Below are 22,496 nucleotides of genomic sequence, written 5' to 3'. Positions count from 1 at the left end.
TTAGAAAATTACTTTTGAGAAATAAAACACTCTCCTAGCCTTCCTCATTCAATTTTCTCAATTTTTCATTATAACTATAACCCCAGCGCCGAAAGTTGTGGGAGTTGATGTCTCAGTCGTATGTTGCACTGCCAACTCCACCGGCACGCGGCGGTCATGTACCATGTACCTGGTGACGCTTCTGGAAATTGCGGGGCGAGGGGCGACCGATAAGGTACCTACAACTCCAGGCACGTCTATTAACACAAGAACCTACTTCTCAACAACTTTCAAAACACGTAATATGAACCTGCATCTTGAAACTTTTTCAAGTTGATGTGCTTCCTCACACATCACCACACCTCAAAATGCTTCCCCGAAAGAGGGCCCGTCCTAACCCGGCGGAAGCAGCACAGAAAGTCGACTCTATAGCCCCGGTCAGCGCGTCGATAGTGAGCGCTACGTCACAATCACAGGCCTCAGAGGCGTCATCGGCATCGGAAGCAACCAGCAACAGCCCAATGCCACCAGCACGACAGCAGACTGCGGGCGACAGTGTCGCGTCCGGTCAGAAGAAGAGTAAAGAGGTGTGTCTTACGCTTATTGGCTGATTTATCCATGTTCGTAGCCTAATAACAGGCATAGGTCCGGAAATCAAAGAGCTGGTACGGATCCTGGCCCCGAGCTCCCAAGGCTTCAGCATCTACCTCGGTAGCGAAGGAGAACATTTTTGGAGGAACAGTCAAGTCGAGCAAGACCCCGGATCTCAGTCGATTTGATTCAAAGAAGAACGACGATACAGCAAGCGTGCGAAGCACGGCTGGCACCATCAAGGCGATGCCAAAGATTCCCGAGAACAAGTCCGACGTGACGATGACGGAAGAGAACGTGCCGACCGAGCCCCCTAAACAAACCTCAGAAACCGAAGCTCCTCCTAAAGAACAACCAAAAGCCCCAGAGAGGCCAGAAACGCCCAAGGCACCTCAGCCCAGTGCCGACACAATCGAAAGGGAAGCCGAACCTCAACCTCAGCCAGAACCGGACGATCCTTCATCACAGTTATCGCCCCAACGGCCGACGACTTCATCCGGTTGGCTTGGTTGGTGGTCAAGGACACCATTTACGGAGACTCAGACCATCTCGAAGCCCGATGAGGCTATAGCCCCTGCAGCCGACCCCGAGACTACAAAGGAAGCCGAGGAAGCTCGACCGGTCACTCCACCAGCACAGACAGCGCCTCCAGAGGTCGCATCACCACCAAGTGCCCAAAAAGTGCCATCTGCCTCATGGTTTGGCTTTTGGTACTCTTCCGCTGAGCCTCCTAAAGTCACAGATGATAAGCCTGATGCTCAACCGGAGCCAGTGCCCGAGGCCGTTTCGGAAGATGTAACTATGACAGATGCGCCTCCTGCTCCTCCGCATCAACATGAACCTCCTCCCAAAGCGGGCTCAACGTGGGCCTTCTGGTCCAAGGAATCACCAAAGTCAACGCAGAAACCAACATCACCAGAGTCTGGAGAGATGGCCGTGATGGGTGAAGGATCAGAGGCTCACCCCAGGCCAATGGCAGAATGCGATGTATCACCTACAAAGGAACCCGCGAAGAACGCTCCAAAGGTGAAAGAAGCCAAATCAGGTTGGCGGAAGAACAAGCGAGGGCGGCCACAGTCGATGGATCTTGATCCACCTTCACCCTCGCTGTCTGGCGCTTCAACTCCAAGGAGCGCAACACCTCAGATACACGATATGGACAAACCCAGCGCAGTGCCTGCCAAGGTTGCCTCCTCTGGTCAATCCATAGCCGAGTCAGAAGCATCAGTCAAGCCCACAAATAACCTCCTCCTCCCGTCTTTCTCGAGCACTTACCAGATGAAGGAGAACCCTTCTATCTTGAAGCAGCTCACCCAATTCCTCCTTCGCACCCAGCAAGCTCCCGCCAACCACGTCTTCCGCATCAGAGACCCTCCCAAGATCCACAAGGCTATCGCGATCGGTGTGCATGGCCTCTTCCCTGCCACGTATCTCCGTCCGATGATTGGGCAGCCCACCGGCACGTCACTTCGTTTTGCAGGTCTTGGCGCTGAAGCGATCCGGCGGTGGGCTGAAGCTCATGGATGTGGGGATTGTGAGATTGAGAAGGTTGCTCTCGAAGGTGAAGGCAAGATCAGAGATCGGGTGGACAACCTATGGAAGCTTATGCTTAACTGGATTGATCACATCCGCAGTGCTGATCTTGTGTTGATTGCCTGTCACTCACAGGGAGTTCCGGTAAGCATCATGCTGCTTGAGAAGCTAATTGACCTCGGTGTAATCACCAATGCCAAGGTCGGCGTGTGTGCCATGGCTGGTGTTGCTTTGGGTCCCTTCCCAGACTATAAATCTGGTCTGCTCATGGGCTCTGCTGCTGAGTTGTGGGAGTTTGGTAATCCAGAGAGTGACAACTCGAAGAGGTTTGAGAATGCGCTCAAGCATGTTGTAGACTACGGCGCTCGCATCACATTCATTGGCAGCATTGACGATCAGCTCGTTCCGATGGAGGTAAGCTATAACCCCTTTATATACATCTCAAGTTCAGAAGTTGACCCATGATAGTCCGCCGTCTACTCTCCTGCCAATCATCCTTACATCTACCGAGCAGTCTTCATCGATGGACGCGTTCATGCCCCTGACTTTATCGCCCACCTTGTCGGGTTCGCTCTCAAGCTCCGTAATCTAGGCGTCTCAGATCACGGTTTGATCCGTGAACTGTCCATCCCCCTTGCCGGCTCCCTCTACTCCGGCGCCGGTCACTCCCGTCTATACTATGACGATGCTGTCTACGATCTTGCCGTCTCTCATGCTCTTGAGACGGCGTCAACTGGTGCATTGCCTCCACCATGCACCGTGAGCGCTCGTCAAGGTCCTCTAACGTCTGCAAACCCATATGTCCTGCCGTGGATCATGCGGGGCTTGCTCGAGGAGGACTTTGTCCGGACAGAGCTCAGCAACGAAGCAGATGAGCTGCTGAAGCAATTTGACGATTGGAAACCTACCAACAAAGCCCTCAAGGATGTCAAGTATCGACTCGAGGCTGTAAGATCTAAGTTATGATGACGCAACTCTTGGGGAAAATCAAGAATGGCGAATTTGCTATGTTCAACACTACAAAGAGACTTGGGGAATACTGAATTCATGACTACCTACCTTGGGTACTCAACACGGAACACGGAACGGAAAGGCAAAGACCAAGATAGATTGGGAACTCGGTTGGTATTTCGGAGTTTAGCGATTACGACGTCAAGCACAATATACATCTATTATCGATTCTTGACACGTCTTGAAGTTCTCTTTTTACTGATATATATTGATTTGAGTCTAGTAGAGAAATCATGCTGGTTTGGATCATCTCTGCCCAGCGGTGTTGTACATATGGCTCCTTACTCGCGAATGATGCTCCCTCCTATATGTCCGCTGCAGTCCACAATCCGGTATATGCTGTACAAAACCCTCTATTATACACCCCATTTCATCATCGTGAGATAGCATACAGACTCAGACGTGACATCGTACTCGTGGATTCACACTTGAATCAAAAGCCTCGAACCCCCTAAGAGGAGCTACCCAGCTTCCAGCTGTCGATCCGGTCCTGGATCTGATCCCACGTCATGGTGTGGTTGCTCACACCATACGCCTGGGCCTCCTGCAACACAACTGTGGGAGCACCACTGCCACCGCCGGGGTTCTTGACCTTTCCTCCAACAATCATGCTTGCAACACGGCGCAGGTCGTCGACTGTCAGGTTTTCGATGCGGCGGCACATGTCCCTGACGGGGATCTTGCGGCCGTGGACCTGGATAGAGCGGCCGAGGTCCTCGAGCTCCACCATACGGCTCTCGAGGTTCATGAGCAGGCTGGAACGGAGCTGGTTCTTGGCTCGGGCCACCTCGGTCTCCTGAAGGCGCGAGAAACCCGTGGTGAGGGTCAGCGCGCGGAGCTCCTGGCACATGACGTCGAGCATGGCAGCGGTGCGGCCAGGAAGGCAGCTGGCGGAGATGCCAAAGAGACCTGAGTCGGTGTAAGAGTGGTTAAAAGCAACGCACGACTCAACCCAGCCGTGCTGGTTGAGCACATTGGTGTAAAGTCGCGAGTACATGCCCTTGCCGGGTCCACCGGCGGAGAAAGAGCCACCTCCACCAAGAAGTGTCTGAAGCGTAGCGAGGGCGTAGATATCATCCGAAGCTACGGGGAGACCCTCAAAGGCGAGGTGGATGTGTGTAAAGGTCGGTAGGCCGCTGAGAGATGGGGGCTGAGGAGGAAGAGAGAGGAAGCCGCCTGTGTAGTGTGCGGGTCGTTGGATATCGAGTTGAGAGGGGGGAGTGTTGTTAACGGTGGCTTGCTGAGGTGCCGAAGTAGAGATGTTCTTGAAGAAGGGGATTCGAGAGAGGAGGTGAGGTGATGACTGTGGTGATGAGGAAGCAGAGGACGCAGGTGACGCTGAGCTGGCCTCACTATCTGAAATCTCACTCTCGCTCGTCTCAGAACCTGTAGATTCCAACACCGGCTGCTCGTTCTTCTTCATGTCTCCAAAGAACTTCTCCGTCAACCGGACAGCCTCGCCGTGCTCAACACCAGCAAAAGCCACGACAATGCGTTCAGGCTGGTAAAACAATTTCCGGTACGTCATGACAGTGTTTCTGTCAATGGTACCAAGTCGCTCCTCCGGGCAAAGCAGCGGGTTTCCAAGCGTATTATCCTTGAAAGCAGCCGTGTGCACGAGCTCGGGGAGGATGAGCTCCGGCTTGCTCCAAATCTCGCGGATCTCATACCGGGCCGTCTCAATCTGCTCCGCAACCTCCGAGTCGGTAATCTTGGGGTCGCGGATCGTCTCGGCGAGCAGCTCGACGGTCGGGGGCACGGCGTTGTTGAAGGTGGCGGCCTGGTACATCATGCTCTCTCGCGACGAGGCGCACTGGATGTTGCCGCCGAGGGCCTCGACCTGCTCGAGCATCTCGTCGGCGGACCGCCTAGACGTCGACTTGAAGGCGAGGCGATCCATGATGTGGGACACGCCGCGGAGGGAGTCATTCTCGAACCGGGAGCCTCCTTCGATGTAGACGCCGACGCCAGCGAAGGATCCGGGGAGGGCTTCCGAAGCGACACGGAGGCCATTGGGGAGGGTTGTGATTTGGTCAAGTTCCGTAGGTTCCTGTATACATGAGCGTAAGTCAAAGAAAACAAGATATATATCCGCCTCATACCTTGGGAATACCCTCCACCTTGACCGTAGCCATGGACCGTCTCGGAACCAACGAGAACCTCGAAGCCTGACCCAGGGCTCTCGAGCACGAGGCCCGAGCCCTTGCCGGCAGGCGCGAGCTAAACTGTCGGAGCATTGTATCGTTGCGCTTGCTGGAAGAAATGCCAAAGAGTTTTGCCCTGTCCAGCAACGCAAATGCAAATGCTCTGGAGCAGCCGAACGGGACGAGTTTGCGACCAAGGCCTGTGGAAATTTAGCCACACCCCGGCAAGTCCGCCCGCACTCGGCGATAGGCCGGATCATCTCGGTGCCGATGCCGGAAAGAGAGCGGCCGACATATGATGACATAATGCGTCCATCATGCTACCAGTTCGAGCATGAGGTGGACCATGATTGGAAATACAGGTCTGCTTCGTGGTGAGGCAGTGGACGACAATTCGTGATAGGAGGCTTCTTGTAAAATGTGCCTTTTCGAGGACATCACGACAAACGGCTATGTGGATTATCTCAGGTATCCCAGTGGACATGTTGTAATTTGTTCTATTCCATTAACTCCTACTCATGGAGCCCTAGTCTTGGCTGTCCTTAAATCCAACCTTCCATGCAGTATATATGCTCTCTCGCATCTAGTTCTCTCGCAAGTTGCTTGTTCGCTCAACAGAAGAAATAGCATCGCTGTGCCGCCAATGTGAGCTGCTGCGTCTCCGACAGCAGGTAGTAGTGACTGTAAAACTCCTCCAACGCCTGTGCTGTAACGATAGCCAGGGGAAAACGAAAGGACGCCGCCTTGTATTTGAAGATCAAGATCGTGGGCGCCAGGTATGAATAGGGAGGGTACCATCTGAGGTCGTCTGTCTATACGGCATTTTTAACTCCGGGCATCGATGTAGGCTTTCCTATCGTGAACTCGAGTCTTTGTCATCTGCGCTCAAATCCACTTCTGCAGCCGCGTCTATACTTGTCATCTCGGCTGATGTTGGTGCCGCAGCCCGGCCGGCACTTCCGTCAAATACCCAGGGCCCGACGTTGTTTCTGGGCGTAATCGGGCCCTCGGCGCCGTTGGTCATCCCAGGCGGTGATGGCGTTCGGCTATCCCGTATCTGTCCAGAGCGACCCGCACCCGACGCTGCATTCCTGATGGGTAGGGGTTCGGAAACGGTATGAGAGACTTCGTGTCGCTGAGGTGTCTCAGGGGTTATGTTAACAGTAACGTCCATCGGGTCGCTGTCACACGTGTTGGACCGTTCTGGTGTCGACCTTCCCGGGGTAGCAACGGGGGGTGCCTGTTCTGTCTCGGACTCTGTGTCCGCCTTGGCTGGTGTAGCCGCTTCCGCTTCCGCCTCCTCTTTCATCTGTTCCCACTCTTCAGCCAGCTCGTCCACGTCTGCTTCCAGATCGGCACCGGCACGACAGTTGGGACAGAGGAAGATCGGATACTGTGGTGATGTAAGAAGTGATCTCACACACTTGAAATGCCAGGTGTGAGAGCACGGCGCCACAAACAAAGATTGGCATGGCTACGAGATTGTCAGTCAGCACGCTCAGGAGAAAATACGACAGTTCAAGACTTACCGCGATAGAGCTCAAGCAGATGGAGCAATCTTGAGAGTTAGAACCAGCCGCTCCGCCACTCGTAGCCATTGTTTGCAACCGCTTATGGGCCGCCATACTATTAAAAATGTCAGCATACGAAATCCAGCGAAAGTTGGACAAAAAAACGTACTTGAAAGAGTTGAGCTTGTTTTGCCATCCTCGGTTGAGCTCCAACCGCATCTTAACGCATCGAAAGATCATTTCCTCACCACCCTTAAAGTCAATTCCCAGCTGCACGATATCGCCGTCATTAACTGGGAAAGCCTTGCTCTCCTGGGAAGGTGGGCTCAGGCGGATGTGGTTCAAAAAGGTTCCTGAGGAACTCTTGACGTCTTTGATGTACCATTTGCCATCCTCATACCAAAACTCGCAGTGGCGGCGGCTGACGACCTTGCTCTTAAAGCCAACTGGGGCGGCCGACGGCTGGTTTCCGGGCATGTTGGACATGGAGTGGCTGTCACGCTCCGAGTAACGGCCGACACGGATTCTCTCTGAGCCCGTGGGCAGAGTCCTGGAGATCGGGGGGAAGGTGAGCGACGGGCGGGTGGAGCGAGGATCGAAGTAGGCACAGAATCGGATTGACGGAGCATTCTCAGGGGTTGCGGAGCCCGTATCGGCGCCGGTGGGAGCTCGGGATCGCGTCATGGCGGCTTGGTCTTGAGCGGATTCGGGGGCAGAAGATGTCGCGATGTCTGCGGGTGAGGAGGAATCTGCAACAGTGGTGGTGTTGTTGGTGGGGTCGTGGGCCTCGGGTTGCTGCGTGGAAGCGGAAGCGGGAGCGGGAGCAGAAGTGGGTGCTCCTGAAGTAGGGACTGCAGGCGAGGCAGAAGTAGCTGCAACAGGCAGCGAGGTTGTGGTGGTCAAAATCCTCACGGGATCGGGGGTCGAACTGACGAGGGTCAAGTGGTTGGTATTATTGGCGTTCTGGGCTCCGGCGGGCGGTCCACTCGTAGTGGTAGGCGAATGGCTGAGGGATCGCGTGAGGCTAGAGCCGTGTCGATTAGGGGACGTGCTCCCACTTGCACCTGGGCTGCCGGCTCCAGAGCCTGTTCCGCTTCCGTTTGCGCCGCTGTGATGGCTGCTGTCGCGCGAGAGCAAATGATTCTGTGTATAGTTGCGTAGGTAGCTGAGGCCTCGCAGTCGACTTGGCCGCGAAGTTGACGTCGACGACGACTGTGGCGGCGCTACAGCCGGCGGCGAGACGACCGGTTGGGTGAACATTGAGAGAGAGAGGGAGAAGGAGGGGGTGACAAAATGATGAACAGAGGGGAAAATATGCGTGGGGATGGGGCCAAGATATCTCTTCAAGAACTGGACCGTCAGAGAGGAATTGGAGGCAAAAGCAAAAGAAGAACGGTTCGAGTCCAAGAAGGAAAGGCAGAGAGGGATGGAATCAAAGCAAAGCCAAGGATGCGGCGATAGCCGGACACACAAGTCGAAGCTTAAACTCGACCAAAGAAAACACCCGGGGTTTGTCTCTCCTTGCTGGTCTCGCCTGCTGCTCCTTGTTTACTTGCCCTGTCCAGCTGCACGAGGGCAATGGATGTGACGATGAAAAGAAGGCTGAGACCTGGACTGAGACAGACGGCAGCTCGAGGTCAATCGATTGCTTTGTGTGTGGGGAGGGGGAAAGGCGAGTCTGAGGAAACAAGAGCGACTTAAGGCCCTTTTACGGTCGCGCGCGTATGGCGGTAGTTGCCACTGGTCTTGTTTGTACCTATTCGATCGCCTACGAAAGGGGGGAGAGGATATTGGCGATGGCTGATTGTCGAATATCCCCTTGTTCCTCCTGTGCCAATATCTCTGCTTGCTTGCTTGCCTTGCAGCTATGGGCGCTCCCAGCTCTTGCTCCAGAGGCGGTGCTCGTCCTTGAGTGGTAGAAGAGGGGGCCCCGGAGGCTCTGTAAGGGAGGGCGAAGGAAGGGTAGGGTCTTTCTTTTCGTCTCGGGAACCGACGTCAGCTGGGGAGGCCAAGGCGGGCAGTTGAATATTTGGCGTTTTGTTTTGTGCGACAGAAGTAAAGAAGGAGAGGAAGAAAACTGACAGGACGGGAATGAGATGGCAGGACAGGGGAGAGAGGGAAAAAAGGCCTTGGAAGAATTGGAGGTTGGCGAGTCGAGTTCATTTACCATGCGGCTTGGCGACGGCGATTCGATGGTCGCGACAAACAGCAGTGGCGGCGGTATTTCGAGGATGGAGACCGGGGACGGCGACCGGGGGTGTACAGTAGCAGTAGGGCCCTCTTCAAGTGGCAGGGGGGGAATGATGGAGGGTGATTGGGAGATGGACAGTCTTGAAGTGGAGGTGGCCGAGAGGGAGGGAACCTTACCCCAGTCCTGTACTGTATGTACTGACGAGAACAGATGGGATGGGAAAGCCTTCTTGCAAGTACATACGCAATCAGGTTGCCAGAGCAGCTGCTTAAAGAAATAAGAAAGAAAAGACCCTGCTTGTTGCTGTCAATCCACGAGGTAATCTACCCCTGTCCAGATCTCGCCTTGCCCCCCTCCCTCCACTCCCTCAATGGGAAACTTGATTCTCTAGTTGGGAGAGATGGCGTCGTCGTCCTCGCGGCGCGTGCTGAATGCTAGCTAGCTTAGCTGTACCAGGATGGCGGGCCCCATCGCCCATCACGAAATAGATCCATGAGGTATCAACCAAGACGGCACACGGGTCGAGCCACACCCACGCCCGCACCGCACGCACGAGCTCAAGTGATCAGGACGCACGACAGACAAACAGACAGTGCGTGATTCGGTCTGGCCGTCTGTCTCCAGCGCGAGACATCCCTGGTGGAGTTGTTGCGAGCTGGGGCAGGATGCGCAAGGGTTTTTTCTTGTGTTTGCCTTGCTTTCTTTTCCATCCCCCATCCCATGGGAAAGGGGCGGCCGACGAGGGACAGGGCATTGACGGATCCGGGGCAATTTGATGAATTCGTCACTGACATCCGAGTGTGTAACCAACTCGTCATTTCTCGATTCCGATTCCATAAGCAGATGCTCATGAAAGCTGCTCGAGTCGTCTTGCATGTAGTAACGTTATGTACAGTATGGATATTGTATACTTGAAGTCGGCCATCTCCGCTGGAGTACTCCCCCCCATCATGACATATTCTTCTCCATCTTTTTCATATTGAACAACCAGCATAGTCCCCAGCTCTGATAATGCCCATTCCCACAATTCGACTTCTGGGAAATTCCCTCTCGTCATATTTCTCCTCTTTCAACATCTGCCCATGTTAGTTTGTTTACTCCATAACTACCTACCTCTCCATCTATACCTCCTCCACTCAACGTAACGACGGCCCTTCTGCGCCATTTTTCTTCAATTCGTGACCGTTTCTTTCGATGTGGATTTGTTTTGCAAACGGGTTCGAGAAAGGAACACACCCCTCCCTCAACTCCTTTTTTTCACCTTCTCCTCTTCAGCCCAAATCGAGACCGCCACCGTAGACGCTTCCAGACCAGAATCCAGACCCCGGTATGGGCCATGTCCCAAAGATGCAACCAACCGGTCCAGCCAGAACCAAAAAGAAAACACAAGTTCGAGTCAAAAGAAACAAGCCCATGATGGAAACTCAATCTGTGTTTCCGTAGATTCCGTAGATTTCACAGCATAATTCCAAATCAAACTTTCCCTCCTTCTCTCGAGTTTCCCGTTCCCTGTGGTGCCCGGTCAAGCAACAGCCGAGGTCTCGATCGCCCCACTGCAACTGCAACTGCACAGCGACAAGCCCAACCCATGATATCATCACCCTACCCTCCCTCAGCTGTCATGCCACCCGCCGGCTCTCATGCGAACATCATCTGCCTCGTTGTTCGCTGCTGCACGCATTGGCCGATCCGTGGGACGGCTCTTCGGGAGACCCCGATTCATTCATCCAGACCCTCGAGCTACACGTGAAACCTCCAGATGGTCTCCCCCCCAATTTGTCTGTTGCCACCGTTCTTCGTTGTTCTACCCGTGTCACCCAACAGCCTGTCAACAGGCCCAGGAACCCGTCGTCTGCTCCTCATCCTTTCCTATTCCAGCCTGGTGCCAACATGCCGCTTCCCCAAAAGATGGTAGAACTTCACCTGCCAAGAGCCATGACTCTTCAGAATCGTCCGCCGACTTGTCACGAGACTGTATCACGAGTTAAGAGTCAGGTCCTGAAACGGCCAGCCAGACTTTCACATTCCAGTCATCGACTTCAGCCCCGTCTCAGAAACGAAGCCTCGCGCCTCATGCCCTCAGGCCCTCAGGCTCTGAGGCGTCTATCACTTCCCACACTGCATCTAGCCAATGCAGCCACTTGACCATTAGCTTGTGTTCCTAGAGCCACGGCGCCAAACGCGGTTCTTTCAAACGTATGCTTGCTCCTGTAGATCATGAGTTAAACTTGTTGAGCAAACTTCAAGGGGTAGATGATTAATGATGTACACTTCTGCCAAAACACCAACCCATCCAGTCAACCTGCTAAACTCGGCAATCTACTTCTTAAACACCGACTGGCCAAGACGCTCAATCTCTCTGCCATCCGCCGTCCCCTGACCGGCCGCCTCCAAAAGTCTCTCCCACGCCTCGGCATCCTTGAGCCTCACTGCCTCCTGCGCCGCCTTCACCCGCATCCCGCACTTCTCGTACATGGTAATCGTCTCCCCGGGCTCCAACCCTGTGCACTTGGGCACAAACGTGGCTGCCAATCTGGGGTTGCCTGCCTGAAGCGTAAGGTTAAAGAAGGGCTGGCCCCCGTTAGCCGTTGCAACTCTTCCGGGGTAGACCGCGGTGCCGATAGACTCACCTCCCATCCAATGGGGCTCCTCCTCGTCTTGGAGATCTCTTCGATCCCGTTCCAGTCCCGCTTAGCTACTAGTGCTCGCAATCTGCAGGGACCATACACGTTAGCCGTTGAAGGAAGCCGGTCCCTCAGCCTCCCGGTGCCAGGGCTGAGCTGTTGGGGAAGAGGTCCACCTACCGAATCCACCACGCCACCTTCTCTGGTACCTTGAACTCGCTCTGGATCTTCTTGGCCCGTCCCGAGTAGCCAAGCCGGATGAGCTTAAACATGGTCTCGTTGACACTAAGTCCCGTAAACGTGTCTGTGAGATCCCGGTCAAATGACTCTTGCATCCGCAGCAGAGTCGTGGCCTCCTTGAGGGCATGAACCTCAAACGTAGACTCTTTTGAGTCAGCAAGTAGCTTCGCTGCCAGAGCCAGCTTGTCAGACGCAGTTCGAGCGTCAGGCTGCTTGAGTGATTCGCGAATAAATACGTTCGCACCGTCTCCTCGTCGGTCATCCTGATAGTATAGGTCCTTGAGCAACGTATTATCACCCTCTTCCATGGCAGATGACTCCACAAGGGCTGTTGCAGTCGGTCGTGCGTTGATGACACGGAAGAATGCAGCAAGAGGCAACTTCCTCTTCAGCTGTAGCAGAACTGAGAGCATGAGGTCTGTGTCTCCGCTCTCAATGGCTTTGTCCAGAGCCAGTTCGTCCTCCTCCATGCTCAAAAGAAGGGGAACCTGTCTGCCGCCACGAGGTTCGTGGTTGAGCAGCTCTGTAGCGAGCCGTCCACGTCCTTCCTGGTACGCTGCTCGCGCAATCTCTTCGAACGAAATGCCAGGCTTGCCAGACAATCGCTCGACGATCAATCGGCAAATAGTATCGTCATCTTCACCTCCAACGCGGACCTTGTTTGATGCCCAGTGCACGTAGATGCGGTCCGTAGGAAGTTTGAGGTAACCCGCAATCTTGATGGCTAGGAGATACTCATGGCGGCTGAGAAGTCGTCGGATAAGGCTCTCTGGCGTCAAGCGATGGTACTGTTCAAAAGAGAGCGGTATGCCGACCTCGTAGAACCGTACAGCATTGAGCACACGAAGAGTCTCACACATGTCGACAAAATCGTCGCTATTGTAGATGTCGAGCACTGACTTGCCAAACGAGGCAGCCTTGAGCAGGCGCTTTTGCCAGTGAGTATCAAACTCACGGCCGGCGGCATTAACGCATGTATCCACGGCCCCCGTCAGGTTGGGCCTTATCAACTGGATATAGTCATCCGCCTTGGGTGACTGAAGCTCAAGCTGGCCTACGGCGTCCAGAAGAATTGAGGCTGGTGATGAATCTGAAGACTGGCCAAAGACTTCAAGAGTATCTCGTGGCACTCTCTCCAAAAACTCGCAAAAGTCGTTTGTGATGAGTCGGGCGCCATCATGTTCTGAACCAGGTAAGCATGATACCTCTCGTTGAAGCGGAGGACTTACCAGAAACGACATGTACCCGAGTGCTATCGTAAATATACGAGGACGATACATCACCAGGTCCAATAATATGCACTTCATCCTCCCAGGCAATAAGTGCATCACTGCCGCACCACTCCACATACAGAGGCGGCGTCTGCGAGTCAGAGTCATGCTCAAACAACCGCTCCTGAAAGTCGCTAGAGATGACATGCGCCTTTCCGTTCACGCCATACAGGTTCACATAACGACCATCCGGAGAGACGCTGATGTGGCTAAAAGGACCAACGTCCAGGAATCGATCCTCGCAGTCCGTGGCGTCGACAACGTAGACTGTCTTTTCGACGCTCAGCAGGACCTCGACTGACCTAGACAAGGTATGGTTCGGTGAGATGAGGGACCAAGAGTGAATCTCGCCCTCAGGTGTCTGCGCGAGCGCCTTGGGTCGAGGTTCAGAGTATGAAGAGACTGTGATTAGGGAGTTGTTTCCCAGAAGCGCCACTAGGCCGTGGTCATAGAATCTGTGTATGGTTAGCCGGCGCAACCAGTCGACGAGCAGTGAAAGAAGCATACCGGCACGATTCAACACCGTAGTTGTCAGCACCATGGCCGAGAGAGAATTGTGTAAAGTCTCCTTGCAGATCATAGCAGCGCACGGTGCCGTCGGCTGTGACAACAAGGAGGGTTTCATCCTCCGACCAGCCAAGGCCCTTGATGGCGCCTTTATCCCAGGGAATGCTCCGAATCTTCTTTCCGGCAAGGCTGTAAATGTCTATTGCTGGCTTTGATGTTCTTCCTGGTTGGTAAGCCAGGAGTTTGGTGTCGTCGCGCCAGAGTGCTGAGAACAAGGTTAGCGTGTTGAGCTCACGGTGAGTTATCATGAGTGTCAAAGAAAGGCGCGAAACCAGCCAGATCCGCACAAATTCGAGAATGATGAAGCTCTTGAGCTCAAAAGACTTACCTAGCGCACCCGCATAAGGAGCTCCAGTGACGATATAATTGTCCAAGTCCAGATCTTGGTCAAACACAGCTGTATACTGCTGCGTCTTGCGGAACCACCTGTCCCCGACACTCTCCCAATCGGCTCTCGCGTGAAGCGTGTCCATCTCGCGTTATCTCATGATTGACGGCAGAAACAAAGTTTTGGGTCCCTCTTGAAAGGTCACACACTGTGAAGATGGAATTATGCGTCAGCTATCCCCCAGCAGATATGATGAATGAGCTTGGATTCTAGGCTGGAGCTCCCCCCATCATCATAGGAGGTACCAGGGATGGCTATTCCTCGGCCCAACTAAATAGGCACCCCTGCTGTTACTTAGGTTCCCGCCAGTTGCATCATTCAGGTTCCACAGGAATGAGCGGGTACGTCAATCGAGGGTCCGTCCCATCACTCGGTCTCCCCCAGACAATCAGTCAAGTCATTTTATTACCTTCTTTACTAACACATCGACCAACCGCCCGTCACACATCCATCACCCTCCCTCTTCCATCATGCCTAGTTGGCGAGACCAATATCTCTCATCTTTAAAAGATGCAGAGCTCAGCAACCCCGTCAACATGGAGCTCGTCCAGACCTGTCCGTAAACCCCCACCCACTCTTGCTACCCCTCTTGTACCTACTCCATCTGCGACACGACATCAAACGAGCCGGGTGCAGGAAACTGACGATGCTCCCAAGGCTCGCAGATGGCGGACCGGATATCCGCGCTGGAGGCTGAAAAGACGGGACTAGAGTCGCTCATCTCCAGCAGCGGCAAACCCACCAAGCAACAACCCATCGAACCCTCGAGCAACGATCCCGGCGTTGCCCAGTTAAAGCAAGACCTCGCCGAAGCCCTGCGGTCCAAGGGCGTTACCGAATCTCGACTACGAACCGCCGAAGAAGAGCTCACGAAATTGCGCTCAAAAACAAAATCCGATTCGAGATCGATCCGAGACTTGACGGCCGACAAGACCCATCTCACAACCAGACTTAAGGATAGGGAGTACGAGTTGCGGGAGAAGCGCAAGTTGATCGAGGTGCGTGCAGCGGCCTGACCGCCACAGCCTGATACCATGCTGACACCCCGCCAGCAAGTCCAAGACGAGATGATAGCGCTCAACCTTCAGATGTCCATGGCCGAGAAGGAACGGGACAAGGTCAAGAAGGAAAACAAGGAGCTCGTCGACCGGTGGATGAAGAGGATAGCCCAGGAAGCCGATGCTATGAACCTCGCCAACGAGCCCATCTTCGAAAAAGAACGATAGTCGACCGTCCGCCACATCATGATATCCCAACACACAAAATTCAAGAAGCAAACGCTCAAGTCACAAAAACAAGTACTATATGGAGTATCCTGTAAGCCCGAACAATCCTCTTACAACGCTGATGTAATTCCCGGCTCTTAACCCAGCTGTTTACCCATCGCTTAACCCTCGACCCAATCTTGTCCCGTTTGCTCCTGCTCCCATGCTGATGAAGCTCTATAGTCTACTGCTTTCGCGTCGAAATAAAGTACGATCCTCCCGCATTAGTCCAGCTCACATAACCCTCGGGGTATGTGCATTCCTCCACATCGAGGATCCTGCTACCGACGTCGTTGATGTTGTGGTTGTTGTTCTTCTCCGCGACAAACGATTTGAGCGACACAATCTTGGCGCCCGGCTTTAGATCAAGGAACATCCTAGTAAGGTCGTCGTTGAGGCTTGAGGTGAAGGCCTTGTTGTTCACCAGGATCACATCAGCACGCCTCAGGGCCTCGAGGATGTGCTGGTTGTGGCGGAAATCACCACGTTCCAGGTGCGCTTTGCCTGGCTTGATACCCCAGAGAGTGCATCGAGCGTCAAACTCCTTCTTCTGAGCCTCGCCAAGATTGCATGCGTTCTCCATCATCTCACAGCCCCAGCTTTCACAGCCAATCTCCAGGGCCGCCTGCAAAACCACGTTTCCTACGCCCGAACCCAGGTCCACAAAGACTTGTCCCGATGTCATCTGGGTCTGTTCCACGAGGATCTTGGAGATGAAGGGATGAAGGAGCTCGCCATAGACATAATCGGTTCCGTTCTCGTACTTGGAGAGAAGTTCGACTTTGGGTGCCACGGTCCGGTCATAGATTTGGTCGAGGATGAATGCGACGAGGTGCTGGGGGAGCTCGTGCATGTTGTCGAGGTTCTTGGAAATCACACCGTCCTCCACCAGAGCTAGGAGCTTCTCGTTGTACTCGCGCAGAGCCGTCTTGAAACCCATGAGGTCCTGTATGTTGCGATTGGATGCCTTCTCCAATCGACGGATAATGCCTCCGTTGGGGTTCGTGAAGGGCTCGGCCTCGTCGTCGGTTAGATATGTCTCGGCTACATGTCGAACTACCTTTATGCTGGCCTCGACTGCATCAATCTTGTCCTTGCCCCAGACGAGCTCATATCTGTAGATAGTGTTAGCAACTTTCCAAGTCCAACTCAACATGGGTACTTACTTCTCGCGTGGCTGTAGGCTGGGATACTGCAGCTCGATGGCAACATCCTCCTTTTGAGCGCCCATCACGGGCACACATTTGTGTTGGAGCGAGGCCACATCCACGGCATGAATGAAGCTCCTCCTGTCTAGCCTATCCTTAAAGGCCCGTACGCTCCGCAGCTTACGGTTAGTGTCGACGAAGCCGTCTTCGGTGCCCTTGCGCTGTCTCTTATTGCTGTCAAGGGTCATCCATCCGTCGTCTTCGCCATCGCTATCCTTGTCAAACTCGATCCGGTCACTGGCCGGCGATCGACGCGACACCGAGGGAGCCTTGCGCTTACGCTCCAACCGCTTCTCGTCGGATGATGAGGGATACGGCGAGTGACTAGCCTGGCGTGCGAGAGGCTTCGGGGAAGGTCGGTGCGAGGACGAGGACCGGGAGGCTGAGCCGCTGAGGGCGGGCTTCGGCTTCGGCTTTGGCTTGGTGGCCGGCCGGTCGACGACGACCTTTTCGATCCGGATCTTGGGAGGATCGGCCTTGAACTTGTTGTTCTTTCCACCAAAAAGACGCATCATGGAGGTTCAGGAGGCCAGTGTTTGTGAGAAAGAGTATCGTGAGCGACAATGACGGAGTCAGGCTGGCCGGGTTGGGTCAGGGATGGAGGGGTTCGCGGTGGCGTGCGTGTCGCTCGGCAATGTCGCGCAGCGGGCGGGACCAGATTAAAAGTAGAGAGGGAGGATAAGTACAAATGAATGGATCGAAGGAGACGCGAAAAGAAAAAAGGAATGTAGAGAAAAGAGGTCAAGTTGTAATACAAGGAAGATACAGGGTTATAGCGGGCGCGTGGTTGGTTCGTGTCGTGACAAGTTCTCCTTCAGTATCGCATCGTGGCAGGTTAGTATGCAGAGTTCAAGTTGGAGGCGAAGTACGGAGTCGGAGTCGGCATCCATGCCATGGTTGCCTTTTGGTGCATGAAGCCTTACATCAGCCGGGGGGGGAGGGCCTCTGGGCCTCTGGGGGCCGGGTGGGCAGGTGCGACCCAGTGGAGTGGAGGCCGGCCCCAGCAGCTCAGCAGCAGGCAGGAGTGGCAGGTCGCTTCTGGTAGGTCGCGCCTGCCACTAAAGCCCGGCAGGTAGTGCCCTGTAAGCCGTGTCTGCCAGTACGAGCAAGGCGACTGGTCCAGGCGTTGAAAGTGGGGCGCACGGCACATTAGCACGTTAGGCACGTGGGGGCTTTCCCCTTCAGCCGCAGGTCGGGTGCCTGCTTGGATAACTCCCGGATGCAACATAACTCGTCTACCCTACGTGCATTGCTTGAAGCCGCAATTTCTTGTCAACATGACTTGTCCGGGCCTTCAAATTATAAGGTTTACTTTTGTTTATGCTTGTTTAAAAGATGGTGTGTTTTCACAAAAGATAGTGGGTGGAAGCAACATGAAGCAAGCGCTACTCAAACACGTCAGATGTATCGAAATCTTTGTTGATGTTACAGCCACCAACCTCTATCAAATCTAATAGTACAAGCCCCCCTTCCCAAAGCCTTCAATTGCAAGAACAGTTTGTAAAATAGTCTGAACATCCTGTTGGCTCATAAGCCCCTACACCATCACACAACTCCGCCGCGATACAATGATCACCTCCGACGCCGCGGCCCTCTGCCTCATGAGCATGGGAAAACCGGGTTGAGCTAACACCAGATTAGGTTCCGCTTTCCAAGAGATCTCTTTGAGAAACTCACCGGAACTTGATCAGGGTCTTGCCGGTGCAAGTATCAACAACAAAGTGTATGCCCCCAACGTCGCCGTGGCCGAGCCGGTTGTTCATGGCCATGTGAGAGGGAGAGACCTCGACGGGAATACGAATGGTAGCTATTCGCAACTCGTATTTGCTTGGACAGGCATCGCTGTCGGCTGGCTGAGTGTGCTCACACTCTTCGCATTCAAGAATATCTGGATTCTTGCCGCCGCCCAAGATCATGATAGGTGAGGTATGGCCACATGCGAGGACGTCTTGTTCCCACTGCTCTCTTCTCTCTTGTACCCACTTGGCGATCTCGGCATCGCACTCTTCAGGGACAACACTCATATGCTCAACCGGGACGGGTTTCTCGTCATCTTCAGGACACAGGGTGCACCTCAAATGCTTATCCCTGGGTCCAACCTCACATATAGGTGTATGGGCTGTCGTAAATGAGATTAGATTATGCTCCTGATCTAGTCGAAGCTTGGCCTGTTCGATCTGTCGCGAAACATCTCCCATAAATTCGTTCAACGTCTTGAGATCCCAAGTGTCTTGATCGATTGGAAGCCCGAGCGGTGAAAAGTCGGGCGAGTCCCTGCAGCCAAATGACGTCTCAAACATCTTTTCAAGGGCACTTTCAACCCCTGGCTTGCGTCGCTCGTACCATTTCTCCGAAAGCTGGAGGAAGTGGTACTCGCAGAGGGTGGCGTTGCGGTTGTGAGGATACGCCAGGTAAAACTCCAGCATATCCTCCGACTCATCGGCTTCCCATTGACTCATGAAGGTGTCCTGACCGAATGATTTGACAGTGGAATGGAGATCCTCCTCGGAGTCCAGGGCGTCATCACTGGTGTGCCACTGGGAGGTTTCCGGGGGAGATGTGACCAGTGGATTTTGCTCCGACTTGATCTTCTTTGCGGGCTTCTGATCTTGAGCCTCTGGGCTGGATCTCTTCCTGGACTTTTTGGTACATGTTGTGGTGTTTGAATCTAGGTCGGGCAAGTTGGGCTCTGAAAACGACGACCCGGGCTTAGAAAGGGGCGAGCTGGGCTCCAAGATGGGTGACGTGAGAGTATAGGTAGCATCCTCAGCCTCCAGGTCTCTAGACTGTGTACGGGCCATCTTGCGAATGTTTGATGTTTGTTGATGATCGATTACTGATTCCAGTTTATATGAGCCTTTTGGATATGTTCTGTTCCTTTTGTATCTGGTATACCGAAAGATGTCCAAGAGACGAGCCTTTGTTTGTCGAACCCAAGGAGGCTTTGTTTCGAGTTTCTAGAATGAGGTGGTCCCGTCGAAAGGTGAGATACTGAAAGAGCCTTGTACGTTTGAACAAAGACCAACAAGATCTCGATAGAAAGAAGGGCTGCCCTGGACTGAGGCAGCCTTTTCCCACTTGGTTTTGAACCTGATGTCACGGCTTGCAACATCGAATCAAGCGTGGAAGTGAATGGAATTGGTGAATGACTTCTCTCTCGGCATAGACAGTAGATAACTGTATTGAATTCTATTTGATGTTGCGTTTTAAAGTGAATAACTACACTTCTATGCCCTGAATGTGTGTACCAAGAAGACTCCCGATCAACAGGGACACAGCGCATCCCTGAGTTGCCATCGACAGCCATGCAGTGAGCAATGTTCCCACAGTATACATACCCCTCCGTGTATCTACCCTTTGTATCCCGTATATGTTACCATCTTAATCATAATTGTACGTATTTAGTAGGAAAAATATAGTCTTTGGAAGTATGAGCTAAAAAATAAAGAAAAATGTCTTGAGTGGACAAAGAAAACAAGAAGTAGAGGTGCTGTTAGAGCCGTCTTGATGTGCGTGCTCGGGAACGAATTATGGCTTCTCCGTTTTCGGAGGCGAATCTGACCAGCTGACTGCGTAGTTACCGCTCCTTGCGCTCGCCCTTCTATCATGGGTTTCGGTTTCTTCTAGTACTGAGACCTCGATATGAAGCTGGATGCGCGGTGCCGGGTCTTCCTTTGTTGTCGTATGAGCTTCCTCCTGACTGGTGGTGGGCTGAAGTTCAGCTTCAGGAAGGTTGATCTCGTCGATGATTGTGACCTCGCTCTCGTTGTTGCGTGGCGGATTGATAGATATTGGACGAGATGACCTTCGGCTCTTTCGCCTCCATGTATCGAGGGATGTGATGTTGGAGAATCTCGACTCTGCCCTTGAACTGGATGGATTTCGAGATGCGCTTAGAGAAGAACTGACTCGAGCCACCAACGGAACAGCCCATTTCTTGAACTGTGGGAAGAGCATGGGCAAGTTTGTCACCAGAACTGCGACAAAGGTCTCGCGAACTGCCCAAGAGCCAGCCAGCTGGGCTCCATTCACGGGATCCTGAAAGATATTAGACAATCGAAATCCTACAGAAGGCCTTTGTGTACTTACCGAAACGAGTAGAACCACACGTAGGATGGCGGCCATGGTGACGAACAAGCCACAGCTAAACAGTGCTATAAGCCAGACCTTCTGAAACCAGGGCATGGCTGCCTTCCACAGCATAGGCATAGGGATCATTATCAAGTAAAGATCCGTGGCGACATTGAATGAGAGGTACGTCCAGACAAGATTGGGCGAGATGGCTGGGTGACAGTAGACTCCTGGATCAGGGTAGATCTGCCACCAGCGATAGAATGGGTGGCAGCTTAGTATCAGGTTGAGCTGCACCACGACGAAGCTACCGATGATGAGAGCGAAGCCAACCAAAATTCGGGTTCGGTATCCTTCGAGATCCTTTGTCAGTCGGTAGTAAAAGGTGCACATTGCCCCTTTGAGAATCCATAGGAGGAACGAGTACGTCGACCATCCAGCTAACTGAATCTTGGAGCCCAAGACGCTGGTCAGGTTAGTATACATATTGCCTCTAGGTCACTGACACTCACCGAAGTTGGTACTCGGTGTCATCTGGCTGTAGGGCCGCCCGTTGCTTGTCTGTCATGGAGTTGTTCGCCATTCCCTTGGCAATGTTGCCAACAGAATATGCCAACCCGGTCTCTATGGAGTAGACGACCTGTCTATGTTAGTGAATCACATAATATTCCAGTTTGCTCAAAACTCACTGCCGCAAGAAGAACTAGGTAATCATCCGCCCAAAGATTCCTCAGGCCGACAGTGCTGATTCGCACATACGACCGCAGAGCAGTGACCAACAATGCAAGAGCGAGGAGAGTGAAAGCTTCGATGTTGAAGGCCCTAAGCGCGGCCATTGCAGCGGCCGCTTTCTCATCGTGAGATGCATCGAGGTCCATCTGGGGCTAACTTGAACATCAGAAATAAAAAGTTGACAGAAGAGCGAATTCAACTAACTGGTCCCTAAGGGATGCTCGGCTATATATGAGGAAGAGCTCAGATCGTAAACCCTGTGAAGATCCCCCTCTGATCTTGTTTCGCTTGGCAATAGTTCTCTTCCTAGACCAGTGAAAGTGGTCTTTCCCCATGTTAGAGGACCCTTCTTCTCAAGGGAGGAGAGATAGCCTCATCTAGCAACGGGGCAACTGCCGTGGCGGAGTCGAGGGAGACCCGTCCGACGATCCCTACGGAGTATTACCCCTAACGAGAAGGACCGGAGGAACGGATCTTGTTTCGCGGCAGGTGAAAAAGAAACGTTAGTTCTGTGGACTTTATCGCCCGAGACCTAGACGGGGCGCTTGTGGTAGCCAACTCCATAGCGCTGGGCCTCTCTAAAGGCGAGAATGACATCCTTGGTTTTGAAGGGATATCCAGTTTTGATTTGATGGGTGAATTATCAAGTTGAAAAGTAGGAATATTTTCTTGGTTTTAGATGGGAATTGCTTTGATGAGATAGGAGCATTGCTGGGCTTTTTACAAAAGGCTTCAGGTCAACAAAACAACAAAAACCCCAAGAGAAACTGAAATGCCTACCAACTAGAGCTGCAGTAGGAATGAATCCAACTCCCTGGAAAAAGTTAAAAACACCACTAAACTGCGAGACACGCGGCAGGCCGGGTGCTGTTCCTAACTCCAAGACTGTCTCACCTGACGTCAAGGCTTCTACCCTGTGATTGGCCAGCGGTTCCAAGACTCTGGTTCAGAGCTGTCAGATATCGAACTTTCCCGGGAGATGGAACTGGGGACCGTGACTCTCACGGACTGTTGATCGGTAAAATATGGTCTTTGATGTATTTCCCATGGGATGGAGATGAGTTGCTCCTGGGTGTAGTGGAGGAAGCACCCCATCTCTCAGCTCAGGCTTGTAACTGGAGACCCCGGTAGTATCGAGATCTAATAGCAACATGCAGTTCTCAGCAAATT

The 22,496-nt window shown here is 53.3% G+C and overlaps 8 protein-coding genes across 8 annotated transcripts; 2 read left to right on the top strand and 6 right to left on the bottom strand.

Moving 5' to 3' along the window:
* Positions 1–347: 347 nt before the first annotated feature.
* NCS57_00883300 (uncharacterized protein) lies at positions 348–3,069 on the top strand (the record flags this gene model as incomplete). Its single annotated transcript, XM_053058635.1, has 3 exons — positions 348–566; positions 625–2,517; positions 2,572–3,069. 3 exons carry the CDS (start codon positions 348–350, stop codon positions 3,067–3,069), a joined length of 2,610 nt encoding a protein of 869 aa, XP_052912466.1.
* A 496-nt stretch (positions 3,070–3,565) lies between these two features.
* Positions 3,566–5,390, bottom strand: NCS57_00883200 (uncharacterized protein; the record flags this gene model as incomplete). Its single annotated transcript, XM_053058634.1, has 2 exons — positions 5,217–5,390; positions 3,566–5,164 (listed from the first exon to the last, which is right to left on the bottom strand). The coding sequence occupies exons 1-2, from the start codon at positions 5,349–5,351 to the stop codon at positions 3,566–3,568; spliced, it is 1,734 nt and encodes a 577-aa protein (XP_052912465.1). The 5' UTR covers positions 5,352–5,390.
* A 721-nt stretch (positions 5,391–6,111) lies between these two features.
* On the bottom strand, positions 6,112–8,029 carry NCS57_00883100 (uncharacterized protein; the record flags this gene model as incomplete). The annotated part of the gene is made up of 3 exons (XM_053058633.1): positions 6,112–6,732; positions 6,788–6,884; positions 6,939–8,029. The coding sequence occupies 3 exons, from the start codon at positions 8,027–8,029 to the stop codon at positions 6,112–6,114; spliced, it is 1,809 nt and encodes a 602-aa protein (XP_052912464.1).
* Positions 8,030–11,279: 3,250 nt separating this feature from the next.
* Positions 11,280–14,135, bottom strand: NCS57_00883000 (putative vacuolar protein sorting-associated protein 16-like protein; the record flags this gene model as incomplete). The annotated part of the gene is made up of 6 exons (XM_053058632.1): positions 11,280–11,531; positions 11,591–11,672; positions 11,765–13,007; positions 13,054–13,550; positions 13,603–13,867; positions 13,991–14,135. The coding sequence occupies 6 exons, from the start codon at positions 14,133–14,135 to the stop codon at positions 11,280–11,282; spliced, it is 2,484 nt and encodes an 827-aa protein (XP_052912463.1).
* A 385-nt stretch (positions 14,136–14,520) lies between these two features.
* Positions 14,521–15,276, top strand: NCS57_00882900 (uncharacterized protein; the record flags this gene model as incomplete). Its single annotated transcript, XM_053058631.1, has 3 exons — positions 14,521–14,605; positions 14,708–15,048; positions 15,103–15,276. 3 exons carry the CDS (start codon positions 14,521–14,523, stop codon positions 15,274–15,276), a joined length of 600 nt encoding a protein of 199 aa, XP_052912462.1.
* A 223-nt stretch (positions 15,277–15,499) lies between these two features.
* On the bottom strand, positions 15,500–17,038 carry NCS57_00882800 (Histone-lysine N-methyltransferase, H3 lysine-79 specific; the record flags this gene model as incomplete). Its single annotated transcript, XM_053058630.1, has 2 exons — positions 15,500–16,430; positions 16,482–17,038. The coding sequence occupies 2 exons, from the start codon at positions 17,036–17,038 to the stop codon at positions 15,500–15,502; spliced, it is 1,488 nt and encodes a 495-aa protein (XP_052912461.1).
* Positions 17,039–18,196: 1,158 nt separating this feature from the next.
* Positions 18,197–19,324, bottom strand: NCS57_00882700 (uncharacterized protein; the record flags this gene model as incomplete). The annotated part of the gene is made up of 1 exon (XM_053058629.1): positions 18,197–19,324. One exon carries the CDS (start codon positions 19,322–19,324, stop codon positions 18,197–18,199), a length of 1,128 nt encoding a protein of 375 aa, XP_052912460.1.
* A 727-nt stretch (positions 19,325–20,051) lies between these two features.
* Positions 20,052–21,472, bottom strand: NCS57_00882600 (uncharacterized protein; the record flags this gene model as incomplete). Its single annotated transcript, XM_053058628.1, has 4 exons — positions 20,052–20,561; positions 20,613–21,060; positions 21,107–21,234; positions 21,284–21,472. The coding sequence occupies 4 exons, from the start codon at positions 21,470–21,472 to the stop codon at positions 20,052–20,054; spliced, it is 1,275 nt and encodes a 424-aa protein (XP_052912459.1).
* Positions 21,473–22,496: the final 1,024 nt, after the last annotated feature.

Source organism: Fusarium keratoplasticum, chromosome 6, assembly GCF_025433545.1.
Source record: "Fusarium keratoplasticum isolate Fu6.1 chromosome 6, whole genome shotgun sequence".
NCBI lineage: Eukaryota > Fungi > Ascomycota > Sordariomycetes > Hypocreales > Nectriaceae > Fusarium > Fusarium keratoplasticum.
This window is presented reverse-complemented; position numbering and strand designations above follow the sequence as displayed.